We start from the raw sequence: 27,714 nt of genomic DNA, 5'->3' as shown, positions 1-27,714 counted from the left end.
TACACAGCGCAGAGCCGCGCAGTACACAGCGCAGAGCCGTGCAGTACACAGCGCAGAGCCGCGCAGTATAAAGCGCAGAGCCGTGCAGTACACAGCGCAGAGCCGCGCAGTACAAAGCGCAGAGCCGCGCAGTACACAGCGCAGAGCCGCGCAGTATAAAGCGCAGAGCCGCGCAGTATAAAGCGCAGAGCCGCGCAGTACACAGCGCAGAGCCGCGCAGTACACAGCGCAGAGCCGTGCAGTACACAGCGCAGAGCCGCGCAGTATAAAGCGCAGAGCCGTGCAGTACACAGCGCAGAGCCGCGCAGTACACAGCGCAGAGCCGTGCAGTACACAGCGCAGAGCCGCGCAGTATAAAGCGCAGAGCCGTGCAGTACACAGCGCAGAGCCGTGCAGTACACAGCGCAGAGCCGCGCAGTACACAGCGCAGAGCCATGCAGTACACAGCGCAAAGCCGCGCAGTATAAAGCGCAGAGCCGCGCAGTATAAAGCGGAGAGCCGCGCAGTACACAGCGCAGAGCCGAGCAGTACACAGCGCAGAGCCGCGCAGTAGACAGCGCAGAGCCGTGCAGTACAGAGCGCAGAGCCGCACAGTATAAAGCGCAGAGCCGCGCAGTATACCGCGCAGAGCCGTGCAGTACACAGCGCAGAGCCGCGCAGTACACAGCGCAGAGCCGCGCAGTACACAGCGCAGAGCCGCGCAGTACACAGCGCAGAGCCGCGCAGTACACAGCGCAGAGCCGAGCAGTACACAGCGCAGAGCCGCGCAGTACACAGCGCAGAGCCGCGCAGTACACAGCGCAGAGCCGCGCAGTATACAGCGCAGAGCCGCGCAGTACAGAGCGCAGAGCCGCGCAGTACAGAGCGCAGAGCCGCACAGTATAAAGCGCAGAGCCGCGCAGTACACAGCGCAGAGCCGCGCAGTACACAGCGCAGAGCCGCGCAGTACACAGCGCAGAGCCGCGCAGTACAGAGCGCAGAGCCGCACAGTATAAAGCGCAGAGCCGCGCAGTACACAGCGCAGAGCCGCGCAGTACACAGCGCAGAGCCGCGCAGTACACAGTGCAGAGCCGCACAGTACACAGCACAGAGCCGCGCAGTACACAGCGCAGAGCCACCCAGTATGCAGCGCAGAGCCGCGCAGTACGCAGCGTAGAGCCACGCAGTATGCAGCGCAGAGCCGCGCAGTATACAGCGCTGAGCCGCGTAGTATACAGCGCAGAGCCCAGCAGTATACAGTGCAGAGCCCCGCAGTATACAGCGCAGACACGCGCAGTACACAGCACGGACACGCGCAGTACACAGCGCAGAGCCGCGCAGTACACAGCGCAGAGCCGCGCAGTACACAGCGCAGAGCCGCGCAGTATACAGCGCAGAGCTGCGCAGTACACAGCGCAGAGCCGCGCAGTACAGAGCGCAGAGCCGCACAGTATAAAGCGCAGAGCCGCGCAGTACACAGCGCAGAGCCGCGCAGTACACAGCGCAGAGCCGCGCAGTACACAGTGCAGAGCCGCACAGTACACAGCACAGAGCCGCGCAGTACACAGCGCAGAGCCACCCAGTATACAGCGCAGAGCCGCGCAGTACGCAGCGTAGAGCCACGCAGTATGCAGCGCAGAGCCGCGCAGTATACAGCGCTGAGCCGCGTAGTATACAGCGCAGAGCCCCGCAGTATACAGTGCAGAGCCCCGCAGTATACAGCGCAGACACGCGCAGTACACAGCACGGACACGCGCAGTACACAGCGCAGAGCCGCGCAGTACACAGCGCAGAGCCGCGTAGTATACAGCGAAGAGCCACGCAGTATATAGCGCAGAGCCGCGCAGTACAAAGCGCAGAGCTGCGCAGAGCTGCGCAGTATACAGCGCAGAGCCGCGCAGTATACAGCGCAGAACGCGCAGTACACAGTGCAGAGCCGCGCAGTACACAGCGCAGAGCCGTGCAGTACACAGCGCAGAGCCGCGCAGTACACAGCGCAGAGCCACGCAGTATACAGCGCAGAGCCGCGTAGTATACAGCGCAGAGCCGCGTAGTATACAGCGCAGAGCCACGCAGTATACAGCACAGAGCCACGCAGTATACAGCGCAGAGCCACGTAGTTATACTGCCCAGTCACGTAGTATATTGTCCAGTCACATAGTATACTGCATATCCCTGTTAAAAAAAAAAAAGAATTAAAATAAAAAAGTTACATACTCACCTCCTGGAGCGGCCGGTATCTGATGGTTGTTGCACCTCCTAGAGCGGCCGGTACACGATGCTTGTTGCACCTGGAGTGGCCGGTACCCGATGCTTGTTGCGCGCTCCGGTCCCAAGAGTGCATTGCGGTCTCACGAGATGATGACGTAGCGGTGTTGTGAGACAGAAAGACGGAAGTGCCCTTAGATAATTAGATAGTAGATTACCCCGCTCACCAATTCGGAACCCGAGAGGCCCGGCCCACCAAATCGGACCCCGAGGGGCCCGGCCCACCAAATCGGACCCAGAGTGACCCCGCCCCCTAAATCAGACCCAGAGTGACCCCGCCCACCAAATCGGACCCAGAGTGGCTCCGCCCACCAAATCGGACCCAGAGTGACCCCTTCCACCAAATCAGACCCAGAGTGACCCCTTCCACCAAATCGGACCCAGAGTGACCCCTTCCACCAAATCGGGCCCAGAGTGACCCCGCCCACCAAATCGGACCCAGAGTGACCCCACCCACCAAATCGGACCCTGAGGTGCCCAGCCCACCAAATCAGACCCTGAGGTGCCCAGCCCACCAAATCGGACCGAGTGACCCCACCCACCAAATTGGTCCCTAAGGTGCCCCGCCCACCAAATCGGACCCAGAGTGGCTCCGCCCACCGAATCGGACCCAGAGTGGCCGCGCCCACAGAATCGGACCAAAAGTGACCCCGCCCACCGAATCGGACCTAGATTTACCCCGCCCACAAAATCAGACCCAGATTGACCCAACCCACCAAATCGGACCGCCTGAGGGGCACCCAAGTGTGAAAGTCTTGCAGGGGCAGCCCGGGCACCATTCCAAAGCACTATCTGTAGTTCCTTCAGGAAATACCCATGTAGTTATAGTGCTTTGGAACAAAGCACTATACTGTTATTCCACCGTGGTAAACTTCTTCTTATTCTTATTATTCAGTCCGCACGTAATGCGGCCCGAACCGCTAAACTCACAGACTCCAGTGAGGTGTCATTTCGAAGCCAGCGTTCCTGAGAGGTGTGCTAAGTATTTTTCGTGTCGATCGGATTTGTAGTTTTTGCGCAATTTGTGTTTGAAAAAAGTCTTTCAATGCGTTTCAATGGAGAAATTTTCCTATACGTTTATAATGGGCTGGTTTCTGAGGCAATTTCTAAAAATAACTGCCACCTGGCTGATTAGCTCATTGATATGCGCAGTCAGACACAGTTACTATGCCAACTCCTATGAAATCTACATCAGCTCACCAGGTCACAAGTTTTGTCAGATAATATCAGCTCTTAAAGTGACAGTACAGCACAATTCCAAACCACTATCCGTAGTCTTATGATTATTAGACTGTGGCCCGATTCTAACTCATCGGGTATTCTAGAATATGCATGTCCACGTAGTATATTGCACAGCCACGCAGTATACAGTGCAGAGCCGTGCAGTACACAGCGCAGAGCCGCGCAGTACACAGCGCAGAGCCGCGCAGTACACAGCGCAGAGCCGCGCAGTATAAAGCGCAGAGCCGCGCAGTACACAGCGCAGAGCCGCGCAGTACACAGCGCAGAGCCGTGCAGTACACAGCGCAGAGCCGCGCAGTATAAAGCGCAGAGCCGTGCAGTACACAGCGCAGAGCCGCGCAGTACACAGCGCAGAGCCGTGCAGTACACAGCGCAGAACCGCGCAGTATAAAGCGCAGAGCCGCGCAGTACACAGCGCAGAGCCGCGCAGTACACAGCGCAGAGCCGCGCAGTGCACAGCGCAGAGCCGCGCAGTACACAGCGCAGAGCCGCGCAGTATAAAGCGCAGAGCCGCGCAGTACACAGCGCAGAGCCGCGCAGTACACAGCGCAGAGCCGTGCAGTACACAGCGCAGAGCCGGGCAGTTTAAAGCGCAGAGCCGTGCAGTACACAGCGCAGAGCCGCGCAGTACACAGCGCAGAGCCGTGCAGTACACAGCGCAGAGCCGCGCAGTATAAAGCGCAGAGCCGTGCAGTACACAGCGCAGAGCCGCGCAGTACACAGCGCAGAGCCGCGCAGTACACAGCGCAGAGCCGCGCAGTATAAAGCGCAGAGCCGCGCAGTATAAAGCGCAGAGCCGCGCAGTACACAGCGCAGAGCCGCGCAGTACACAGCGCAGAGCCGTGCAGTACACAGCGCAGAGCCGCGCAGTATAAAGCGCAGAGCCGTGCAGTACACAGCGCAGAGCCGCGCAGTACACAGCGCAGAGCCGTGCAGTACACAGCGCAGAGCCGCGCAGTATAAAGCGCAGAGCCGTGCAGTACACAGCGCAGAGCCGTGCAGTACACAGCGCAGAGCCGCGCAGTACACAGCGCAGAGCCATGCAGTACACAGCGCAAAGCCGCGCAGTATAAAGCGCAGAGCCGCGCAGTATAAAGCGGAGAGCCGCGCAGTACACAGCGCAGAGCCGAGCAGTACACAGCGCAGAGCCGCGCAGTAGACAGCGCAGAGCCGTGCAGTACAGAGCGCAGAGCCGCACAGTATAAAGCGCAGAGCCGCGCAGTATACCGCGCAGAGCCGTGCAGTACACAGCGCAGAGCCGCGCAGTACACAGCGCAGAGCCGCGCAGTACACAGCGCAGAGCCGCGCAGTACACAGCGCAGAGCCGCGCAGTACACAGCGCAGAGCCGAGCAGTACACAGCGCAGAGCCGCGCAGTACACAGCGCAGAGCCGCGCAGTACACAGCGCAGAGCCGCGCAGTATACAGCGCAGAGCCGCGCAGTACACAGCGCAGAGCCGCGCAGTACAGAGCGCAGAGCCGCACAGTATAAAGCGCAGAGCCGCGCAGTACACAGCGCAGAGCCGCGCAGTACACAGCGCAGAGCCGCGCAGTACACAGCGCAGAGCCGCGCAGTACAGAGCGCAGAGCCGCACAGTATAAAGCGCAGAGCCGCGCAGTACACAGCGCAGAGCCGCGCAGTACACAGTGCAGAGCCGCGCAGTACACAGTGCAGAGCCGCACAGTACACAGCACAGAGCCGCGCAGTACACAGCGCAGAGCCACCCAGTATGCAGCGCAGAGCCGCGCAGTACGCAGCGTAGAGCCACGCAGTATGCAGCGCAGAGCCGCGCAGTATACAGCGCTGAGCCGCGTAGTATACAGCGCAGAGCCCAGCAGTATACAGTGCAGAGCCCCGCAGTATACAGCGCAGACACGCGCAGTACACAGCACGGACACGCGCAGTACACAGCGCAGAGCCGCGCAGTACACAGCGCAGAGCCGCGTAGTATACAGCGAAGAGCCACGCAGTATATAGCGCAGAGCCGCGCAGTACAAAGCGCAGAGCTGCGCAGAGCTGCGCAGTATACAGCGCAGAGCCGCGCAGTATACAGCGCAGAACGCGCAGTACACAGTGCAGAGCCGCGCAGTACACAGCGCAGAGCCGTGCAGTACACAGCGCAGAGCCGCGCAGTACACAGCGCAGAGCCACGCAGTATACAGCGCAGAGCCGCGTAGTATACAGCGCAGAGCCGCGTAGTATACAGCGCAGAGCCACGCAGTATACAGCACAGAGCCACGCAGTATACAGCGCAGAGCCACGTAGTTATACTGCCCAGTCACGTAGTATATTGTCCAGTCACATAGTATACTGCATATCCCTGTTAAAAAAAAAAAGAATTAAAATAAAAAAGTTACATACTCACCTCCTGGAGCGGCCGGTATCTGATGGTTGTTGCACCTCCTAGAGCGGCCGGTACACGATGCTTGTTGCACCTGGAGTGGCCGGTACCCGATGCTTGTTGCGCGCTCCGGTCCCAAGAGTGCATTGCGGTCTCACGAGATGATGACGTAGCGGTGTTGTGAGACAGAAAGACGGAAGTGCCCTTAGATAATTAGATAGTAGATTACCCCGCTCACCAATTCGGAACCCGAGAGGCCCGGCCCACCAAATCGGACCCCGAGGGGCCCGGCCCACCAAATCGGACCCAGAGTGACCCCGCCCCCTAAATCAGACCCAGAGTGACCCCGCCCACCAAATCGGACCCAGAGTGACCCCTTCCACCAAATCAGACCCAGAGTGACCCCTTCCACCAAATCGGACCCAGAGTGACCCCTTCCACCAAATCGGGCCCAGAGTGACCCCGCCCACCAAATCGGACCCAGAGTGACCCCACCCACCAAATCGGACCCTGAGGTGCCCAGCCCACCAAATCAGACCCTGAGGTGCCCAGCCCACCAAATCGGACCGAGTGACCCCACCCACCAAATTGGTCCCTAAGGTGCCCCGCCCACCAAATCGGACCCAGAGTGGCTCCGCCCACCGAATCGGACCCAGAGTGGCCGCGCCCACAGAATCGGACCAAAAGTGACCCCGCCCACCGAATCGGACCTAGATTTACCCCGCCCACAAAATCAGACCCAGATTGACCCAACCCACCAAATCGGACCGCCTGAGGGGCACCCAAGTGTCAAAGTCTTGCAGGGGCAGCCCGGGCACCATTCCAAAGCACTATCTGTAGTTCCTTCAGGAAATACCCATCTAGTTCTTATTATTATTCAGTCCGCACGTAATGCGGCCCGAACCGCTTCACTCACAGACTCCAGTGAGGTGTCATTTCGAAGCCAGCGTCCCCAAGAGGTGTGCTAAGTATTTTTCGTGTCGATCGGATTTGTAGTTTTGGCGCAATTTGCGTTTGAAAATGTTTTTTCCCCTCATTGTAATGCTTTTCAATAGGGAAATTTTCACATAGGTTATAATGGCCGGGTTTCTGAGGCAATTTGAAATGTACCTGCCACCTGGCTGATTAGCTCATTGATATGCTCAGTCAGGCCCAGTTACTATGCCAACGCCTGCGAACTGTACATGACCCTAGCAGGACAGTTTTGGCAGATAATATCAGCTCTTAAAGTGATAGCACAGCACAATTTCAAAGCACTATCTATAGTCTTATTGTAATTATTGCCCCGCTCACCAAATCGGACCCAGCCCGCCAAATCGGACCCAGAGTGGCGCCGCCCGCCAAATGGGACCCAGAGTGGCGCCGCCCGCCAAATCGGACCCAGGGTGGCGCCGCCCGCCAACTCGGACCCAGGGTGGCGCCGCCCGCCAACTCGGACCCAGGGTGGCGCCGCCCGCCAACTCGGACCCAGGGTGGCGCCGCCCGCCAAATCGGACCCAGGGTGGCGCCGCCCGCCAAATCGGACCCAGGGTGGCGCCGCCCGCCAAATCGGACCCAGGGTGGCGCCGCCCGCCAAATCGGACCCAGAGTGGCGCCGCCCGCCAAATCGGACCCAGAGTGGCGCCGCCCGCCAAATCGGACCCAGAGTGGCGCCGCCCGCCAAATCGGACCCAGAGTGGCGCCGCCCGCCAAATCGGACCCAGAGTGGCGCCGCCCGCCAAATCGGACCCAGAGTGGCGCCGCCCGCCAAATCGGACCCAGAGTGGCGCCGCCCGCCAAATCGGACCCAGGGTGGCGCCGCCCGCCAAATCGGACCCAGGGTGGCGCCGCCCGCCAAATCGGACCCAGAGTGGCGCCGCCCGCCAAATCGGACCCAGAGTGGCGCCGCCCGCCAAATCGGACCCAGAGTGGCGCCGCCCGCCAAATCGGACCCAGAGTGGCGCCGCCCGCCAAATCGGACCCAGAGTGGCGCCGCCCGCCAAATCGGACCCAGAGTGGCGCCGCCCGCCAAATCGGACCCAGAGTGGCGCCGCCCGCCAAATCGGACCCAGAGTGGCGCCGCCCGCCAAATCGGACCCGGAGTGGCACCGCCCGCCAAATCGGACCCGGAGTGGCGCGGCCAACCAAATCGGACCCGGAGTGGCGCCGCCCGCCAAATCGGACCCAGAGTGGCGCCGCCCGCCAAATCGGACCCAGAGTGGCGCCGCCCGCCAAATCGGACCCAGAGTGGCCGCCCGCCAAATCGGACCCAGAGTGGCGCCGCCCGCCAAATCGGACCCAGAGTGGCGCCGCCCGCCAAATCGGACCCGGAGTGGCACCGCCCGCCAAATCGGACCCGGAGTGGCGCGGCCAACCAAATCGGACCCGGAGTGGCGCGGCCCGCCAAATCGGACCCGGAGTGGCGCGGCCCGCCAAATCGGACCCGGAGTGGCGCGGCCCGCCAAATCGGACCCGGAGTGGCGCGGCCCGCCAAATCGGACCCGGAGTGGCGCGGCCCGCCAAATCGGACCCGGAGTGGCGCGGCCCGCCAAATCGGACCCGGAGTGGCGCGGCCCGCCAAATCGGACCCGGAGTGGCGCGGCCCGCCAAATCGGACCCGGAGTGGCGCGGCCCGCCAAATCGGACCCGAAGTGGCGCGGCCCGCCAAATCGGACCCGGAGTGGCGCGGCCCGCCAAATTGGACCCGGAGTGGCGCGGCCCGCCAAATCGGACCCGGAGTGACCCGGCCCCCCAAATCGGACCCGGAGTGGCGCGGCCCGCCAGATCGGACCCGGAGTGGCGCGGCCCGCCAAATCGGACCCCGAGTGGCGCGGCCTGCCAAATCGGACCCCGAGTGGCGCGGCCCGCCAAATCGGACCCCGAGTGGCGCGGCCCCCCAAATCGGACCCCGAGTGGCGCGGTCCCCCAAATCAGAACCTGAGTGACCCGGCCCCCCAAATCGGACCCCGAGTGACCCGGGCCACCAAATCGGACCCATAGTGGCCTCACCCCTTTAGGGGCTACAACTACCAAGCCAGCGCCTGAGGGGCACCCAAGTGTGAAAGTCTTGCTGGGGCAACCCGGGCACCATTCCAAAGCACTATCTGTAGTTCCTTCAGGAAATACCCATCTAGTATTATTATTGTAATCCGAACGTGGTAATCTTATTATTCAGTTTTTTTCCGCAATTAATGCGGCCCGAACCGCTGCACGCACAGTCTCCAGTGAGGCGTCATTTCGAAGCCAGCGTCCACGAGAGGTGTGCTAAGTATTTTTCGTGTCGATCCGATTTATAGTTTTTTTAAAAATTGCATTTCAAAAAAAAATTCCCATAGGACATAATGGCGAACTTTCCATTACCCCCAACTTGACCTTCCAAAGATGGCAGCTATGCAAATGTATGGTGTCCATTTTAGGACATGATCATTTATCAAAGTCAAACATCAGAATAAAGTGACTATGACACCTTCTCGTCCCGTGTGTGAAAAGTAAGTGCACCCCCGATTCCGTGGCCCACCAAATCGGACCCAGAGTGACCCCGCCCACCAAATCGAACCCAGAATGACCCCGCCAACCAAATCGGACCCTGAGTGACCCCGTCCACCAAATCGGACCCTGAGTGACCCCATCCACCAAATCGGACCCTGAGTGACCCCGCCCACCAAATCGGACCCTGAGTGACCCCTCACCAAATCGGACCCTGAGTGACCCCGCCCACAAAATCGGACCCTGAGTGACCCGGCCCACCAAATCGGACCCTGAGTTACCCCGTCCACCAAATCGGACCCTGAGTGACCCCGTCCACCAAATCGGACCCAGAGTGGCTCCGCCCACCAAATCGGACCCAGAGTGACCCCGCACACCAAATCGGACCCAGAGTAGCTCTGCCCACCAAATTGGTCCCAGAGTGACCCCGCCCACCAAATCGGACCCAGAGTGACCCCGCCCACCAAATCGGACCCTGAGGTGCCCCGCCCACCAAATCGGACCCAGAGTGTCTCCGCCCACCAAATCGGACCCAGAGTGACCCCGCCCACCAAATCGGACCGAGAGTGACCCCGCCCACCAAATCGGACCCAGAGTGGCCTCAACCCTGAGGGGCTACAACTACCAAACAAGCGCCTGAGGGGCACCCAAGTGTGAAAGTCTTGCAGGGGCAGCCCGGGCACCATTCCAAAGCACTATCTGTAGTTCCTTCAGGAAATACCCATCTAGTTCTTCTTCTTATTCTTATTATTATTAGGCTTTTTTCCGCAATTAATGCGGCCCAAACCGTAAAACGCACAGACTCCAGTGAGGTGTCATTTCGAAGCCAGCGTCCACGAGAGGTGTGCTAAGTTATTTTCATGTCGATCGGATTTGTAGTTTTGGTGCAATTTGCATTTGAAAATTGTTTCCCCCTCATTGGAAAGCATTGTTTTCAATGCATTTCAATAGGGAAATTTTCCTATACGTTTAAAATGGGCTGGTTTCTGAGGCAATTTCTAAAAATAACTTAACTGCCAAATGCCACCTGGCTGATTAGCTCATTGATATGTGCAGTCAGACACAGTTACTATGCCAACGCCTATCAACTCCACCAGGTCACCGTTTTGTCAGATAATATCAGCTCTTAAAGTGACAGCACAGCACAATTTCAAAGCACTATCTGTAGTCTTATTATTATTACAGTATACAGCGCAGAGCCCCGCAGCATACAGCGCAGAGCCCCGCAGTATACAGCGCAGAGCCGAGCAGTATACAGCGCAGAGACGCGCATTATACAGCACACAGCCGCGCAGCATACAGCGCAGAGCCGCGCAGCATACAGCGCAGAGCCCCGCAGCATACAGCGCAGAGCCCCGCAGCATACAGCGCAGAGCCCCGCAGCATACAGCGCAGAGCCCCGCAGCATACAGCGCAGAGCCGCGCATTATACAGCGTGGAGCCGCGCAGCATACAGCGCGGAGCCGCACAGCATACAGCGCGGAGCCCCGCAGCATACAGCGCGGAGCCCCGCAGCATACAGCGCAGAGCCGCGCAGCATACAGCGCAGAGCCCCGCAGCATACAGCGCAGAGCCCCGCAGCATACAGCGCAGAGCCGCGCAGTATACAACGCAGAGCCCCGCAGCATACAGCGCAGAGCCCCGCAGTATACAGCGCAGAGCCGCGCAGTATACAGCGCAGAGCCACGCATTATACAGCGCAGTGCCCCGCAGCATACAGCGCGGAGCTGCGCAGCATACAGCGCAGAGCCCCGCAGCATACAGCGCAGAGCCCCGCAGTATACAGCGAGAGCCGCGCATTATACAGCGCAGAGCCGCGCAGCATACAGCGCAGAGCTGCGCAGCATACAGCGCAGAGCCACGCAGCATACAGCGCAGAGCCCTGCAGCATACAGCGCAGAGCCCCGCAGCATACAGCGCAGAGCCGCGCAGTATACAGCGCAGAGCCGCGCATTATACAGCGCGGAGCCGCGCAGCATACAGCGCGGAGCCGCGCAGCATACAGCGCAGAGCCGCACAGCATACAGCGCAGAGCCGCGCAGAGCCGCGCAGCATACAGCGCAGAGCCGCGCAGCATACAGCGCAGAGCCGCGCAGAGCCGCGCAGCATACAGCGCAGAGCCCCGCAGTATACAGCGCAGAGCCTTGCAGTATACAGCGCAGAGCCACGCAGTATACAGCGCAGAGCCGCGCAGTATACAGCGCAGACCCGCGCAGTATACAGCGCAGTCAGACCCAGTTACTATGCCAACGCCTATGAACTCTACATGAGTCCAGCACACAAGTGTTGTCAGATAATATCAGCTCTTAAAGTGACAGCACAGCACAATTCCAAAGCACTATCTGTAGTCATATTATAATTATTGCCCCGCCCGCCAAATCGGACCCAGAGTGGCGCTGCCTGCCAAATCAGACCCAGAGTGGCGCTGCCCGCCAAATCGGACCCAGAGTGGCGCCGCCCGCCAAATGGGACCCAGAGTGGCGCCGCCCGCCAAATCGGACCCAGAGTGGCGCCGCCCGCCAAATCGGACCCAGAGTGGCACTGCCCGCCAAATCGGACCCAGAGTGGTGCCGCCCGCCAAATCGGACCCAGAGTGGCGCCGCCCGCCAAATCGGACCCAGAGTGGCGCCGCCCGCCAAATCGGACCCAGAGTGGCACCACCCGCCAAATCGGACCCAGAGTGACCCGGGCCACCAACTCGGACCCAGAGTGACCCGGGCCACCAACTCGGACCCAGAGTGACCCGGGCCACCAAATCGGACCCAGAGTGACCCGGGCCACCAAATCGGACCCAGAGTGACCCGGCCCACCAAATCGGACCCAGAGTGACCCGGGCCACCAACTCGGACCCAGAGTGACCCGGGCCACCAAATCGGACCCAGAGTGACCCGGGCCACCAAATCGGACCCAGAGTGACCCGGGCCACCAAATCGGACCCAGAGTGACCCGGGCCACCAAATCGGACCCAGAGTGACCCGGGCCACCAAATCGGACCCAGAGTGACCCGGGCCACCAAATCGGACCCAGAGTGACCCGGCCCACCAAATCGGACCCAGAGTGACCCGGGCCACCAAATCAGACCCAGAGTGACCCGGGCCACCAAATCGGACCCAGAGTGACCCGGGCCACCAAATCGGACCCAGAGTGACCCGGGCCACCAAATCGGACCCAGAGTGACCCGGCCCACCAAATCGGACCCAGAGTGGCCTCAACCCTGAGGGGCTACAACTACCAAACCAGCGCCTGAGGGGCACCCAAGTGTGAAAGTCTTGCAGGGGCAGCCCGGGCACCATTCCAAAGCACTATCTGTAGTTCCTCCAGGAAATACCCATCTAGTTATTATTATTATTAGGCTTTTTTCCGCAGTTAATGCGGCCCGAACCGCTAAACGCACAGACTCCAGTGAGGTGTCATTTCGAAGCCAGCGTCTACGAGAGGTGTGCTAAGTATTTTTCGTGTCGATCGGATTTGTAGTTTGGGCGCAATTTGCGTTTGAAAATTGTTTTCCCCCCATTGAAAAGCATTGCTCAATGCATTTCAATAGGGAAATTTCCTCATAGGGTATAATGGCCTGGTTTCTGAGGCAATTTCAAAACTGCCACCTGGCTGATTAGCTCATTGATATGCGCAGTCAGACGCAGTTACTATGCCAACGCCTACAAGCCCACTAGGAAACAGGTTTTGTCAGTCAGATAATATCAGCTCCTCTCTGTTATCAGCCATTCCCTTGTCCTGCTGTCAGTCTATTTCTCTCCGTTATCAGCCATTCCACTGTCCTGCTGTCAGTCTATTCTCTCTGTTATCAGCCATTCCCCGTCCTGCTGTCAGTCTATTCTCTCTGTTATCAGCCATTCCCCCATCCTGCTGTCCGTCTATTTCTCTCTGTTATCAGCCAATCCCCGTCCTGCTGTCAGTCTATTTCTCTCTGTTATCAGCCATTCCCTTGTCCTGCTGTCAGTCAGTGACCCGGGCCACCAAATCGGACCCAGAGTGACCCGGGCCACCAAATCGGACCCAGAGTGACCCGGGCCACCAAATCGGACCCAGAGTGACCCGGGCCACCAAATCGGACCCAGAGTGACCCGGGCCACCAAATCGGACCCAGAGTGACCCGGGCCACCAAATCGGACCCAGAGTGACCCGGGCCACCAAATCGGACCCAGAGTGACCCGGGCCACCAAATCGGACCCAGAGTGACCCGGGCCACCAAATCGGACCCAGAGTGACCCGGGCCACCATATCGGACCCAGAGTGACCCGGGCCACCATATCGGACCCAGAGTGACCCGGGCCACCAAATCGGACCCAGAGTGACCCGGGCCACCAAATCGGACCCAGAGTGACCCGGGCCACCAAATCGGACCCAGAGTGACCCGGGCCACCAAATCGGACCCAGAGTGACCCGGGCCACCAAATCGGACCCAGAGTGACCCGGGCCACCAAATCGGACCCAGAGTGACCCGGGCCACCAAATCGGACCCAGAGTGACCCGGGCCACCAAATCGGACCCAGAGTGACCCGGGCCACCAAATCGGACCCAGAGTGACCCGGGCCACCAAATCGGACCCAGAGTGACCCGGGCCACCAAATCGGACCCAGAGTGACGCAGGCCACCAAATCGGACCCAGAGTGACCCGGGCCACCAAATCGGACCCAGAGTGACCCGGGCCACCAAATCGGACCCAGAGTGACCCGGGCCACCAAATCGGACCCAGAGTGACCCGGGCCACCAAATCGGACCCAGAGTGACCCGGGCCACCAAATCGGACCCAGAGTTACCCGGGCCACCAAATCGGACCCAGAGTGACCCGGGCCACCAAATCGGACCCAGAGTGACCCGGGCCACCAAATCGGACCCAGAGTGGCCTCAACCCTGAGGGGCTACAACTACCAAACCAGTGCCTGAGGGGCACCCAAGTGTGGAAAGTCTTGCAGGGGCAGCCCGGGCACCATTCCAAAGCACTATCTGTAGTTCCTTCAGGAAATACCCATCTAGTTTACATATGAAATGTCCTAGAAAATATTAAAATCTCTAAGCCACACTAGACAGGGGGCATTTACCCCCCCTCCAACTCCTCCTCTGTCACACAGATTTGCAGCAGGAGACAAGAGCTGGCAATCTAGCTGACACTTAAGGTACCTTCACACTGAACAACTTAACAACGATAACGATAGCGATCCGTGACGTTGCAGCGTCCTGGATAGCGATATCGTTGAGTTTGACACGCAGCAGCGATCTGGATCCTGCTGTGATATCGCTGGTCGGAGCTAGAAGGCCAGCACCTTATTTAGTCGCTGGATCACCCGCTGACATCGCTGAATCGGTGTGTGTGACGCTGATTCAGCGATGTCTTCACTGGTAACCAGGGTAAACATCGGGATACTAAGCGCAGGGCCGCGCTTAGTAACCCAATGTTTACCCTGGTTACCAGTGTAAATGTAAAAAAAACCAAACACTACATACTTACATTCCGGTGTCTGTCGCGTCCCCCGGCGTCCGCTTCCCTGCACTGAATGTGTCAGTGCCGGCCGTAAAGCAAAGCACAGCGGTGACGTCACCGCTCTGCTTTACGGCCGGCGCTTACACAGTGCAGGGAAGCGGACGCCGGGGGACGCGACAGACAACGGAATGTAAGTATGTAGTGTTTGTTTTTTTTTACATTTACACTGGTAACCAGGGTAAACATTGGGTTACTAAGCGTGGCCCTGCGCTTAGTAACCCGATGTTTACCCTGGTTACCCGGGGACTTCGGCATCGTTGGTCGCTGGAGAGCTGTCTGTGTGACAGCTCTCCAGCGACCACACAACGACGAAACAGCGACGCTGCAGCGATCGGCATCGTTGTCTATATCGCTGCAGCGTCGCTTAATATGACGGTACCTTTAGACTTACAATGGACACAGGGAAGTAGGGAATTACATCTAGCTGTGAAGTGTACATTCCTTTCATGCAAACATCTTTGCCAGACACCTGGGCACCAGTACAAAAGTCTGAATATTGGGTCTTGTATAAATCTAATAGTGATGGGACATACATTTTCAGCTTCAGGGCTAATCGGGGAAGAAGATGCATCTTTTTTCATAACTGTAACCCCTGCCAATAAGCATTAAATCCATAGTGGCTAGACAACTGACAAAAACCATGTCATATTTGATGGAAAATATGGCGTCGATCTCTAAATTCTGCAATCAACAGGAGTGAAGTTATCACATTTTCATAAAATCCTGAAGGGTTGAGGACATCCCACAACCCGAACCACGTGAGGTCATCATAAGGTAAGGGGTGGGTGGGTGTAACTCAAGTACTGATAAAAGTTCAAGACAAATTATGATCTGTGTTCAATGCTGAGGAAGATACATGTTGGTGTAAGCTTGATCCCGTTAACCAGACATTTTCAATCAGATTGCTTTCATCTGATAGCTGAATCAAGTCTGTGATGGCTGTAGCAAGTCTTCTGTTAATCCATTTTTATTTTCTGCAATTGTATATGCTATATTGTTTTGTCTCCTTTGTAAAAACTTTGTACATTTTTTATAATCACTGCCTATATAATATTTATTAGTTCTGCTCCTTTTGTTTTGTATACTGCGCCTCGCAGCTATACTCTAATTACCAGGCATCCAGTCGGCCTGAATATATATATATAAAAAAAATGACTGGTGGTGGCAGCTAATACAGGTCCTTCTCAAAAAATTAGCATATAGTGTTAAATTTCATTATTTACCATAATGTAATGATTACAATTAAACTTTCATATATTATAGATTCATTATCCACCAACTGAAATTTGTCAGGTCTTTTATTGTTTTAATCCTGATGATTTTGGCATACAACTCCTGATAACCCAAAAAACCTGTCTCAATAAATTAGCATATCAAGAAAAGGTTCTCTAAACGACCTATTACCCTAATCTTCTGAATCAACTAATTAACTCTAAACACATGCAAAAGATACCTTAGGCTTTTAAAAACTCCCTGCCTGGTTCATTACTCAAAACCCCCATCATGGGTAAGACTAGCGACCTGACAGATGTCAAGAAGGCCATCATTGACACCCTCAAGCAAGAGGGTAAGACCCAGAAAGAAATTTCTCAACAAATAGGCTGTTCCCAGAGTGCTGTATCAAGGCACCTCAATGGTAAGTCTGTTGGAAGGAAAAAATGTGGCAGAAAACGCTGTACAACGAGAAGAGGTGACCGGACCCTGAGGAAGATTGTGGAGAAGGACCGATTCCAGACCTTGGGGAACCTGAGGAAGCAGTGGACTGAGTCTGGTGTGGAAACAGGTGCCGCATTCCCCAGGTAAAGCCACTTTTGAACCATAAACAGCGGCAGAAGCGCCTGACCTGGGCTACAGAGAAGCAGCACTGGACTGTTGCTAAGTGGTCCCAAGTACTTTTTTCTGATGAAAGCAAATTTTGCATGTCATTCGGAAATCAAGGTGCCAGAGTCTGGAGGAAGACTGGGGAGAAGGAAATGCCAAAATGCCTGAAGTCCAGTGTCAAGTACCCACAGTCAGTGATGGTGTGAGGTGCCATGTCAGCTGCTGGTGTTGGTCCACTGTGTTTCATCAAGGGCAGGGTCAATGCAGCTAGCTATCAGGAGATTTTGGAGCACTTCATGCTTCCATCGGCTGAAATGCTTTATGGAGATGAAGATTTCATTTTTCAGCACGACCTGGCACCTGCTCACAGTGCCAAAACCACTGGTAAATGGTTTACTGACCATGGTATTACTGTGCTCAATTGGCCTGCCAACTCTCCTGACCTGAACCCCATAGAGAATCTGTGGGATATTGTGAAGAGAAAGTTGAGAGACGCAAGACCCAACACTCTGGATGAGCTTAAGGCCGCTATTGAAGCATCCTGGGCCTCCATAACATCTCAGCAGTGTCACAGGCTGATTGCCTCCATGCCACGCCGCATTGAAGCAGTCATTTCTGCCAAAGGATTCCTGACCAAGTATTGAGTGCATAACTGAACATTATTATTTGATGGTTTTTTTGTTTGTTATTAAAAAACACTTTTATTTGATTGGACGGGTGAAATATGCTAATTTATTGAGACAGGTTTTTTGGGTTATCAGGAGTTGTATGCCTAAATCATCAGTATTAAAACAATAAAAGACCTGACAAATTTCAGTTGGTGGATAATGAATCTATAATATATGAAAGTTTAATTGTAATCATTACATTATGGTAAATAATGAAATTTAACACTATATGCTAATTTTTTGAGAAGGACCTGTAATCTTTCTTGGGTTATTGTGGAGTTCGAAGTGAAGGTATCAGAGGTTAGTTTCACAATAACTGGCCTATTAGTGGAATTAGCTTGCAGTCTCCTCCGTTAATCGTCCGTCAATCATGTAATTGTCTAAACAATAGGGGGCAGCAGAGAGCTGCTCGACACAAAGATCACAGAATGTGATTTCTTAAGGATTAAGCATAATGAAAACCTAAACCCTTCTTTTCCCCAGCATCCTCCATCATAGGTGGAGGAATCTATCCCTATACTACATACAGTACAGACCAAAAGTTTGGACACACCTTCTAATTTAAAGATTTTTCTGTATTTTCATGACTATGGAAATTGTACATTCACACTGAAGGCATCAAAACTATGAATTAACACATGTGGAATTATATACTTAACAACAAAGTGTGAAACAACTGAAATTATGTCTATGTCTTATATTGTAGGTTCTTCAAAGTAGCCACCTTTTGCTTTGATGACTGCTTTGCACACTCTTGGCATTCTCTTGATGAGCTTCAAGAGGTAGTCACCGGGAATGGTCTTCCAACAATCTTGAAAGAGTTCCCAGGGATGTTTAGCACATGTTAGCACTGCAAGATGCTGTGGTAGCCATGCTGGTTCAGTATGCCTTCAATTTTGAATAAATCCCCATCAGTGTCACCAGCAAAGCACCCCCACACCATCACACCTCCTCCTCCATGCTTCACGGTGGGAACCAGGCATGTAGAGTCCATCCGTTCACGTCTTCTGCGTCGCACAAAGACACGGTGGTTGGAACCAAAGATCTCAAATTTGGACTCATCAGACCAAAGCACAGATTTCCACTGGTCTAATGTCCATTCCTTGTGTTCTTTAGCCCAAACAAGTCTCTTCTACTTGTTGCCTGTCCTTAGCAGTGGTTTCCTAGCAGCTATTTTACCATGAAGGCCTGCTGCACAAAGTCTCCTCTTAACAGTTGTTGTAGAGATGTGTCTGCTGCTAGAACTCTGTGTGGCATTGACCTGGTCTCTAATCTGAGCTGCTGTTAACCTGCGATTTCTGAGGCTGGTGACTTGGATAAACTTATCCTCAGAAGCAGAGGTGACTCTTGGTCTTCCTTTCCTGGGGCGGTCCTCATGTGAGCCAGTTTCTTTGTAACGCTTGATGGTTTTTGCCACTGCACTTGGGGACACTTTCAAAGTTTTCCCAATTTTTCGGACTGACTGACCTTCATTTCTTAAAGTAATGATGGCCACTCTTTTTTCTTTACTTAGCTGCTTTTTTCTTGCCATAATACAAATTCTAGCAGTCTATTCAGTAGGACTATCAGCTTTGTATCCACCAAACTTCTGCACAACACGACTGATGGTCCCAACCCCGTTTATAAGGCAAGAAATCCCACTTATTAAACCTGACAGGACACACCTGTGAAGTGAAAACCATTCCCGGTGACTACCTCTTGAAGCTCATCAAAAGAATGCCAAGAGTGTGCAAAGCAGTCATCAAAGCAAAAGGTGGCTACTTTCAAGAACCTAGAATATAAGACATAATTTCAGTTGTTTCACACTTTTTTGTTAAGTACATAATTCCACACGTGTTAATTCATAGTTTTGATGCCTTCAGTGTGAATGTACAATTTTCATAGTCATGAAAATACAGACAAATCTTTAAATGAGAAGGTGCGTCCAAACTTGTGGTCTGCACTGTATATTATGAGTATAGGAAATACGGAGTGCACACGTGTATTTAGTTGGAGCTGCTGGTTGAATGGCAGTGAGATCCCAGGATACTTCGAGAAGATATTCACTGCACACTCAATGTTCAAGTAAAAGTGTAGAAATGTATTTAAGTGGTACATTCACATGATGGCGACCATTAATAGTGATTTTTCGGTTGAAAAAGCATTTTTCAAATAATCACAGTACTGAAGCCACAGCACCCTATTCGGGCTCCTCCATGTTCCTTTGGCTTCAGTGCTGTAGCTCTTTGAAAAAGAACTGAAAAGTAACTATGGTCGCAATAAAGAATCACTTTTATTTTAATCTTCACGTGAATATACTACTTGAATATATTTCTATACTTTTTCTTGAACATTGAGGGTGCTCTACATATATTGTGGAACAGTGATACCCACCTTGGTGTAACAGATAGGATTTAAATTACAGCTGGAGAATCATTATCTTCCATTGAAACTATATAGAAATGCACATACTGTATACATATGCTGTGTACGTGTATTGTATGTAAATATATTTAAATAAATATATAGATATATTCTGTACCTGTACTATACTTCTGTACCTGTACTATACAGGATGTGTGGCTGCGATCTTACAAAGTGTATATATATATATATATATATATATATATATATATATATATATATATATATATATATATATATATATATATATATATATATATATATATATATATATATATATATATATACACACACACATACATATATATACACACCCGCATCATGCTAATTTAATTACCTGGTAAACCATGATCTCGTCCACGCTGCAAGTTGATGGCTCCCAAATCAAGGCCAAGACGTTTGAACAACTCAAACAGATGTTCTCGAAGTTCATCAACCAAAATCTGGTTTTGCCTGTTCAACTTTGCTTGATTTGCCATAAGGCCTCGAAGTAGAGGGTCAATGCCTCCTGTAATAGCAAGGAAAGTTGTGTATGTGAATACATAGTTTAGGCCTCATTCAGACATCAAAGGTTATTCTCATACATAAAAACACAAACTGATAATCATCAGTGTTTGGTCAGTGTGTGAGTTTTTACCATCAGTGTTTCATCACTGATTTTTTCATATGCAAAAAAAAAAAAAATGGCGAAGCTTCTCCTGTCCATTACAATGTTGAAATCTGTGACTCGGATAAAAAAATGGGCAGGTCTGCAAGGAATCACGGATATATGAACACCACTATGAATAATAATACATACGTTTTTACCACTATGACTGACACCAGTAGAATAGGTACGCGACTATTCACCTTAGAGGCCTTAAAGACATATCCACCTTAGATTTTCACAATTCAAGGTTTATACAGTAGAAGGCCATAGGTACATATGTTTGTGTCCTTTTAAGTAGTCACATTTTCATATTCCTAAATACCATTCATTAGCAAATCACAGCTGTTTAGTTTAGAGAGGCAGTAACCATCTTGTTACACTGACAGAATCCTGTCCTAGAATGTCAATGGGAAGAGTACCTCTGAGCATGTGCAGTAGGAAGCTCCACACCCCTCCCTTCATGTTTAGGACAATGTGCTCCAAGTGGATACTCTGATCTAATATTGGGGATACCAGGGGTACTTATGAGTGAAGAGGCTGAGGTAAGAAAAGGCTGCTCACACTGCTGTCCACCTTGTCTCTCTGATTTTATACTGGAGATACCAGAGGTGCTGAGGTAAGAAGAGGCTGTTCACACTGCTGTCCACCTTGTCTCTCTGATATTATACTGGAGATACCAGAGGTGCTGAGGTAAGAAGAGGCTGCTCACACTGTTGTCCACCCTGTCTATCTGATTTTATACTGGAGATACCAGAGGTGCTGAGGTAAGAAGAGGCTGCTCACACTGCTGTCCACCCTGTCTTTCTGTCAAATACTAGAGACACTAGAAGTGCTGAGGTAAGAAGAGGCCGCTCACACTGTTGTCCACTCTGGCTCTCTGATTTTATACTGGAGATACCAGAGGTGCTGATGTAAGAAGAGGCTGCTCACACTGCTGTCCACCTTGTCTTCTGATCTAGTACAGGGACCACTTGTGCTGTGGGGTAAGAAGGAGCTGTTCACACTGCTGTCCATACTGTCATTTTGATCTAATACTGGAGATAATGACTCTAAGGAAATAAGAGACTGCTCCCCACACTGCCTTTCTGATCTAATACTGGAGATACCAGGTGTGCTGAGGTAAGGAGAGGCTGGTTACACTGATGTTCATCCTGTCTTTCTGATGTAATCCTGGATACCAGGTGTGCTGAGGTAAGAGGAGGCTTCTCACACAGCTGTCCACCACGTTTATCTGATCTAATATGGAAGAAAGAAAAATCACAAAAAACAGCCTTACCAACTGCAGGTCAGATTACCAATGCACTAGCAGGATGCAGCAGACCCCCATGATAAAGGCGGGGAAGCACAGGTGCAAAATACTAATGGAGGAACCACTCACAGACCTACCAATTCACGAAGGGGGTAGTTGCCTTGTACTGAAAACTAAGCAACCAACCCCCCCATAAATTAGTGTAGTGTATTGGTAATCTGACCTGGAGTTGGTAAGGCTGTTTATTTGTGATTTTTCTTGAATTCATGTTCTTTGTTAGCCATTTTTGAATGTCATATGGAAGAAACCAGATGTGCTGAGATAAAAAGAGACTGCTCACACTGCTGTAATCATGTATTTTTAAGTAATAATGGAGAAACCAGGAATGCTGCAGTAATAAGAGGCTGTTCACACTGTTGTACATCCTATCTTTCTGAATGCTGAGTGGTTGCTGTGACCTGTACTACATATTGACAAGCTATCTCCAGGGCACAGTAATGACACTTCCTACAACACATGTACCTGTTTTACTAATATGCTAGGAAAATGTTTAATTTAGGCATATGTTTGGAAGGTATAGATACCTTGTAACCACTATGGAGCTTTATTTACTGAATTAGAGTCTTAAAATTTGCCAAATTTATCAAAGTGGTTTTATTCTGAATGATAAATTTGACACATCTCAAGATTGTCAAGTGTAGGTTTACACCATCTGTCAGTCGGCCTAATTTGGCTTACTAAGAAATTCAAGTGGCAAAATTCAGACACATTTCAATGACGGCCATGTTCCTTTAATTATGGGGCAGCACGGTGGCTCAGTGGTTAGCACTGCAGCCTTGCAGCGCTGGAGTCCTGGGTTCAAATCCCACCTTGGACAACATCTGCATGGAGTTTGTATGTTCTCCCCGTGTTTGCGTGGGTTTTCTCTGGGTTCTCCGGTTTCCTCCCACATTCCAAAGACATACTGATAGGGAATTTAGATTGTACGCCCCATCGGGGACAGTGATGATAATGTGTGCAAACTGCAAAGCGCTGCGGAACATGTTGGAGCTATATTAATAAAAAGATTATTCTTATTATTATTAATCACCCACCATCATAGCGGTCACCCCCTATTGAGGGGTTTTAAAGAACACGTGTAAAATTGTTTACTGTGACTGTGATATATTCTGCATCTGGCTCAGCTTTAATTTTCTGACCAAGATGAGTACAGGCCTCTCTCCTCTGTTTTACACCTGAATGCATTTGCAAGCAAATATATTGTGAGTTAGAAGTCTGCATAGATGTCAGTCTGCTCAGTGCATCATCTAAGGGTACCGTCACACAGTCACACTTTGATCGCTACGACCGTACGATCCGTGACGTTCCAGCGATATCCATACGATATCGCTGTGTCTGACACGCAGCAGCGATCAGGGATCCTGCTGAGAATCGTACGTCGTAGCAGATCGTATGGAACTTTCTTTCGTCGCTGGATCTCCCGCTGACATCGCTGGATCGTTGTGTGTGACAGCAATCCAGCGATGTGTTCGCTTGTAACCAGGGTAAACATCGGGTAACTAAGCGCAGGGCCGCGCTTAGTAACCCGATGTTTACCGTGGTTACCAGCGTAAAAGTAAAAAAAAAACAAACCGTACATACTTACATTCCGGTGTCTGTCCTCCGGCATCTCAGCTTCTCTGCACTGTGAGCGCCGGCAAGCCGGAAAGCGAGCACAGCGGTGACGTCTGACGTCACCGCTGTGCTTTCCGGCCGCTGTGCTTACACAGTGCAGAGAAGCTGAGATGCCGGAGGACAGACACCGGAATGTGAGTATGTACTGTTTGTTTTTTTTACGTTTACGCTGGTAACCAGGGTAAACATCGGGTTACTAAGCGCGGCCCTGCGCTTAGTAACCCGATGTTTACCCTGGTTACCCGGGGACCTCGGCATCGCTCCAGCACCGTGATTGCAACGTGTGACCGCAGTCTACGACGCTGGAGCGATAATCATACGATCGCTGCGACGTCACGGATCGTGCCGTCGTAGCGATCAAAATGGTACTGTGTGACGGTACCCTAAGTGTATTGCAATGAATTAGACCAGAATGGGAACTGAAGGTAACTGGATAGATAGACAAGTAAACAATGTTTCTGTTTGTTTCCACTCTAACCCCCATAGTGCTTCACCTCCTGCTAACCCCTCTAATCAGTACACCTAGTTATGAGCTGGCCTTCTCTCCCTCTATCCTCCTCATCCATCTCACCTCCTCCTCAGAACTGTTCCAGAACATAAAATCCTGTCTCCAAGCACAGACAGCCCCCTCACGCCCTCTCCTGCTCCCACCTACTAACACTTTCTCTGCTCCTCCTCACTGCTGGTGATGTCTCTCCAAATCCTGGTCCTCACCACATCCCCACAGTTACTGCTACCTCCCATCCACAATCTAGCACAAATTTCCACAACCTTCCTAACCTTATACCCATGTGTCCAGCCCTCGCTTCCCCAGTCCCTCTAAATTTTGCTGCTTCTAGAATCAGAACAGATCAAAGTTTTAGAGAACTTTGCTTACGAACAGTGAGAAATACTGTTCCAGATATTAGATATTTCAGTAGGAAAATAAGAAATTATGAAACATAACATCCAAAAGTACGTAAATGTGTAAACCACAGTCAGCCCCAGTTCCTTCTCCGTCCTCGACTATTTTGAAGCCTGCTGGCATATAGTGAGGTGAGTTCCTGGAGTTAGGGACCATCCTGATTAGGTGCACTTTGTTGCGCTAGGGTGGCTTTTACGCCTTTTTCATAAAAATATGTTAATTAAGTGCGCTGTGGTTTTTTACATATGTTGCTACTATCTACTTCCTTACGGCAGGGTACGCTGTTCATTGCAGGTTCTTTGCTTTTATTCTAAGATATATTTGTCTATTTATGACCACAGTGTGAAATTGCACCTACATATTCCACTTGTACCAACAGGTGGACTGCCCCATGTTTTTGGTTTTGCTTTAAAATCCACATTATATTTCAGTACCTTCTCTCACAACTCTCCATGTATTGAAGAATGTAAGGTGCAGAGGGACCGGAGGCAACCTTTGTGAGGTCTTGTAGTTATCCACCAATCGATAAATAAATGGCTGAATCATTGTGTGACCCATACGGAAGACCAAGCTGAACACATTAGATGCTCCCGGATTCACCGACTCATTATAATTACGGTATTGAGGAAGCACTCGAGACATAGATGAACCCAACAGTAGGGGAAGCCAATCCTTGTAGTTTATTTTCTGTAGAAATAAATGTAAATAAAAGAAATATACAATGACCTATTAGTTTAAATTTATATGAGGAAAGAAAACCATTTCTTTACATCTTGCCTATGCAAAACAAAATAATAACATATTTTAGGCCTAATTTTCATGTCCATCTTTGTCATGTGTGTGTTATTCATTTTTCGGATGGCTCGCACATGGACACATTACAGTGTTCACATGTCTGTCTTTGTTTGCAGGCTGTGGAGTTCTTCTGTGATCTGACTTGTGGGCTGAACGTATTCATTCTAATGAATGGACCTACCTTTCAGCCAAGCAGCATATGTATGCCATCGGTGCTGCAACCATGCGCTGTGCTGTCTTTTTTAAACCGGGTGTGTTAAAAACCTCAAGGCTTGTTTGTAGAGATTCTTTAAAGGGAATCTGTCACCAGGTTTTTGCCACCTAATCTGAGGGTAACATAATGTAGGGACAGAGACCCTGATTCAAGCAATGTGTCACTCATTGGGATGCTTGGTGTAGTTTTCAAAAAAAACAGTAGGAAATTATCACTAGAGGACTAGTAAAAATGTTGCCATGTAGTCCTCCATATTCATGAGCTCTGCATAATCCCGCCCCACCACCGATAGGCATATTTCTGCCTATGAACAGTGTACACAGAAATACACAAACAGTTTAGAAGGTTCTGTATCCTAAACCTGACAGTCACATTTAGGCTGTAATCTCTGTTAATATTGTTTGGTTGACTGGATGGAAGTCTTTTCTATCAGAATTTTTAGAATTTTTCAAGAAATATGCTACAAAATCGTAATTATATTACCTGGTGTAAAGGCCACTGTTCTCCTGAATCTAATGTTGTTTTTCCTTTATTTCTGAGACTCTCTGTTCCTGAGAACAAATCTATTTTTTTAGACATCTGCGAGTGGTCCCCAACTATTTTATATGGGAGTCTATTTAGGACCACGCCTAGTTGGCTAAAAAAATCTACATTTGCATACAAGAAAGAGAGGGCCATAACTCAGCGACAGAGAGACGCACCAACAAAAAATAAACAATAATAAACAAAAAATGCTTTAATTGGGTGGTAACTGCACCAAATGTAAATTAGCCACGCAATGGCAGAATCAGGAGAACAGCGGCACTTACAACCATTGAGAAATCTTATTTATGGCAAGTGATATGTCCTCTTTATAGTCACCTGGATAGTGGTATGAAGTCACAAGCTCTAATTATAAGGCTGTACACTGGGCATGGTTAGCACTCAGAGGATACCCCCAAGGGGAATCCTGTATGAGATACACCTCCACACCTCTGCTATATTTCATTTTGTATGACACATGTTCCTTCTGACAGTGCGTATGGAAATAGAGTTTTAGCGTAACAGGACAGCAGCATGTGGTCCGAGGTCATTATACACAATACCTATGGTGTCCAGAAATACGGCAAGTCTCACCTGTGAAACGGCGCCAATTATTTTCCTGGTTTCTTGGAATAGTGTTTCGCCACTCCATCCTGGGTTCATCCTGCGTAACACTCCAGCTATACGGTTGTGCTCTCTCACAAAGAGTGTGTGAAATGCAGTTAAACCTGGCTGCTCACTGACACGACCATCACCTAGAATGAAAAAGTCTCTGGTATTTAAGCCTTTTTCGCACGTCAGTTTTTAATATAAAAAACGGTGCATGTTTTTCTCGGTGTGCTGTACCCTTTATTGGTCCGTGTGTCAGTTCCTACCATACTTGCTGCATCCATTTATGTTATATGAAAAAAAAAAATCCTAACTTACAATATCCATTTAAAAGTAAAATACAGACAGCACATGGATATGCTGTATATTGGTTTTTTTTTTCTTATCACGGGACAATTGACCTACATTGCAGAATTTGATCCAACCATTTTTTGGCGGGCAATCAGTCTTCAAAAAAAAGGAAACGGGTAATAGCACAGTGATTGGAATGGGTCCAGAACTTATCCACAAAAATAATAATTAGCGATGAGCGAATATACTCGTTACTCGAGATTTCCCGAGGTGTCCTCCGAGTATTTTTTATTGCTCGGAGATTTAGTTTTCTTCGCCGCAGCTGAATGATTTACAGCTACTAGCCTGCTTGATTACATGTAGGGATTCCCTAGCAACCAGGCAACCCCCACATGTACTCAGCTTGGCTAATAGCTGTAAATCATTCAGCTGGGGCGATGAAAACTAAATCTCCGAACAATAAAAAATACTCGGAGGACACCCGGGAAATCTTGAGGAACGAGTATATTCGCTCATCACTAATAATAATGGATCACACTTTTACCAAAAAAACTGATGTGTGAAAGATCCCTTAGACAAGAAACTAGCAGGAAGTTATCATATAATTGATAGACAGAACATTTATAAGTCACCACTTACCGGCTAAGAAGCACGGGAGACCAGATGACTTGTTAGTCTGCTGGCAGAAATCTTCTTCAATTCCATTTGTACTGAAAGGTAGGTAGGGGCGGCCATTATCAGAAAAGTTATTATTCACAGCCATGAGACCCAGTTGATTGTCGTTGTTCCGCAGCATTCTGGCCAATTTATTGTTGCTCCCATATACTTGACTGGCATCAACATAGGATGTGAGGATGTTCATCTGTTCACGTATAGGTGAACCTTGCTGAAAAGCAGGACTTGAGCGGAAAAGGGGGATACAGTCACTGCGGTTAGATATACGAGGGTCATTTGGCGGGATCTGCGGAGTTAAGCATACAGTTGAATTTTATTCATATTTGTTTGTCTGCCTATATTGTATAATGATGATAGATAATAATGTAAATTACTACATTTCTGCTATGAAGTCGAAGATGTTAGCACAATGGTAGGATAAGACCACAGATTTCAGTACAAACTA

The 27,714-nt window shown here is 51.2% G+C and overlaps 1 protein-coding gene across 2 annotated transcripts in view; it reads right to left on the bottom strand.

The window, feature by feature from the left end:
* The window catches only part of LOC143815422 (myeloperoxidase-like), a 95,205-nt gene that overhangs the window by 58,166 nt on the left and 9,325 nt on the right, over window positions 1-27,714 (bottom strand). For both annotated transcript variants that reach the window (XM_077294583.1, XM_077294584.1), the window contains exons 8-11: window positions 27,234-27,555; window positions 26,289-26,449; window positions 24,598-24,850; window positions 20,025-20,195 (exon numbers count right to left, since the gene is read on the bottom strand). In XM_077294583.1, the coding sequence (XP_077150698.1) occupies window positions 20,025-20,195; window positions 24,598-24,850; window positions 26,289-26,449; window positions 27,234-27,555 (907 nt within the window). The remainder of the gene's footprint in view (window positions 1-20,024; window positions 20,196-24,597; window positions 24,851-26,288; window positions 26,450-27,233; window positions 27,556-27,714) is intronic.

Source organism: Ranitomeya variabilis, chromosome 3 (assembly GCF_051348905.1).
Source record: "Ranitomeya variabilis isolate aRanVar5 chromosome 3, aRanVar5.hap1, whole genome shotgun sequence".
Classification (NCBI taxonomy): Eukaryota; Metazoa; Chordata; class Amphibia; order Anura; family Dendrobatidae; genus Ranitomeya; species Ranitomeya variabilis.
The sequence above is the reverse complement of the archived record's forward strand: the minus strand, read 5'-3'. Positions and strand labels throughout refer to the sequence as shown.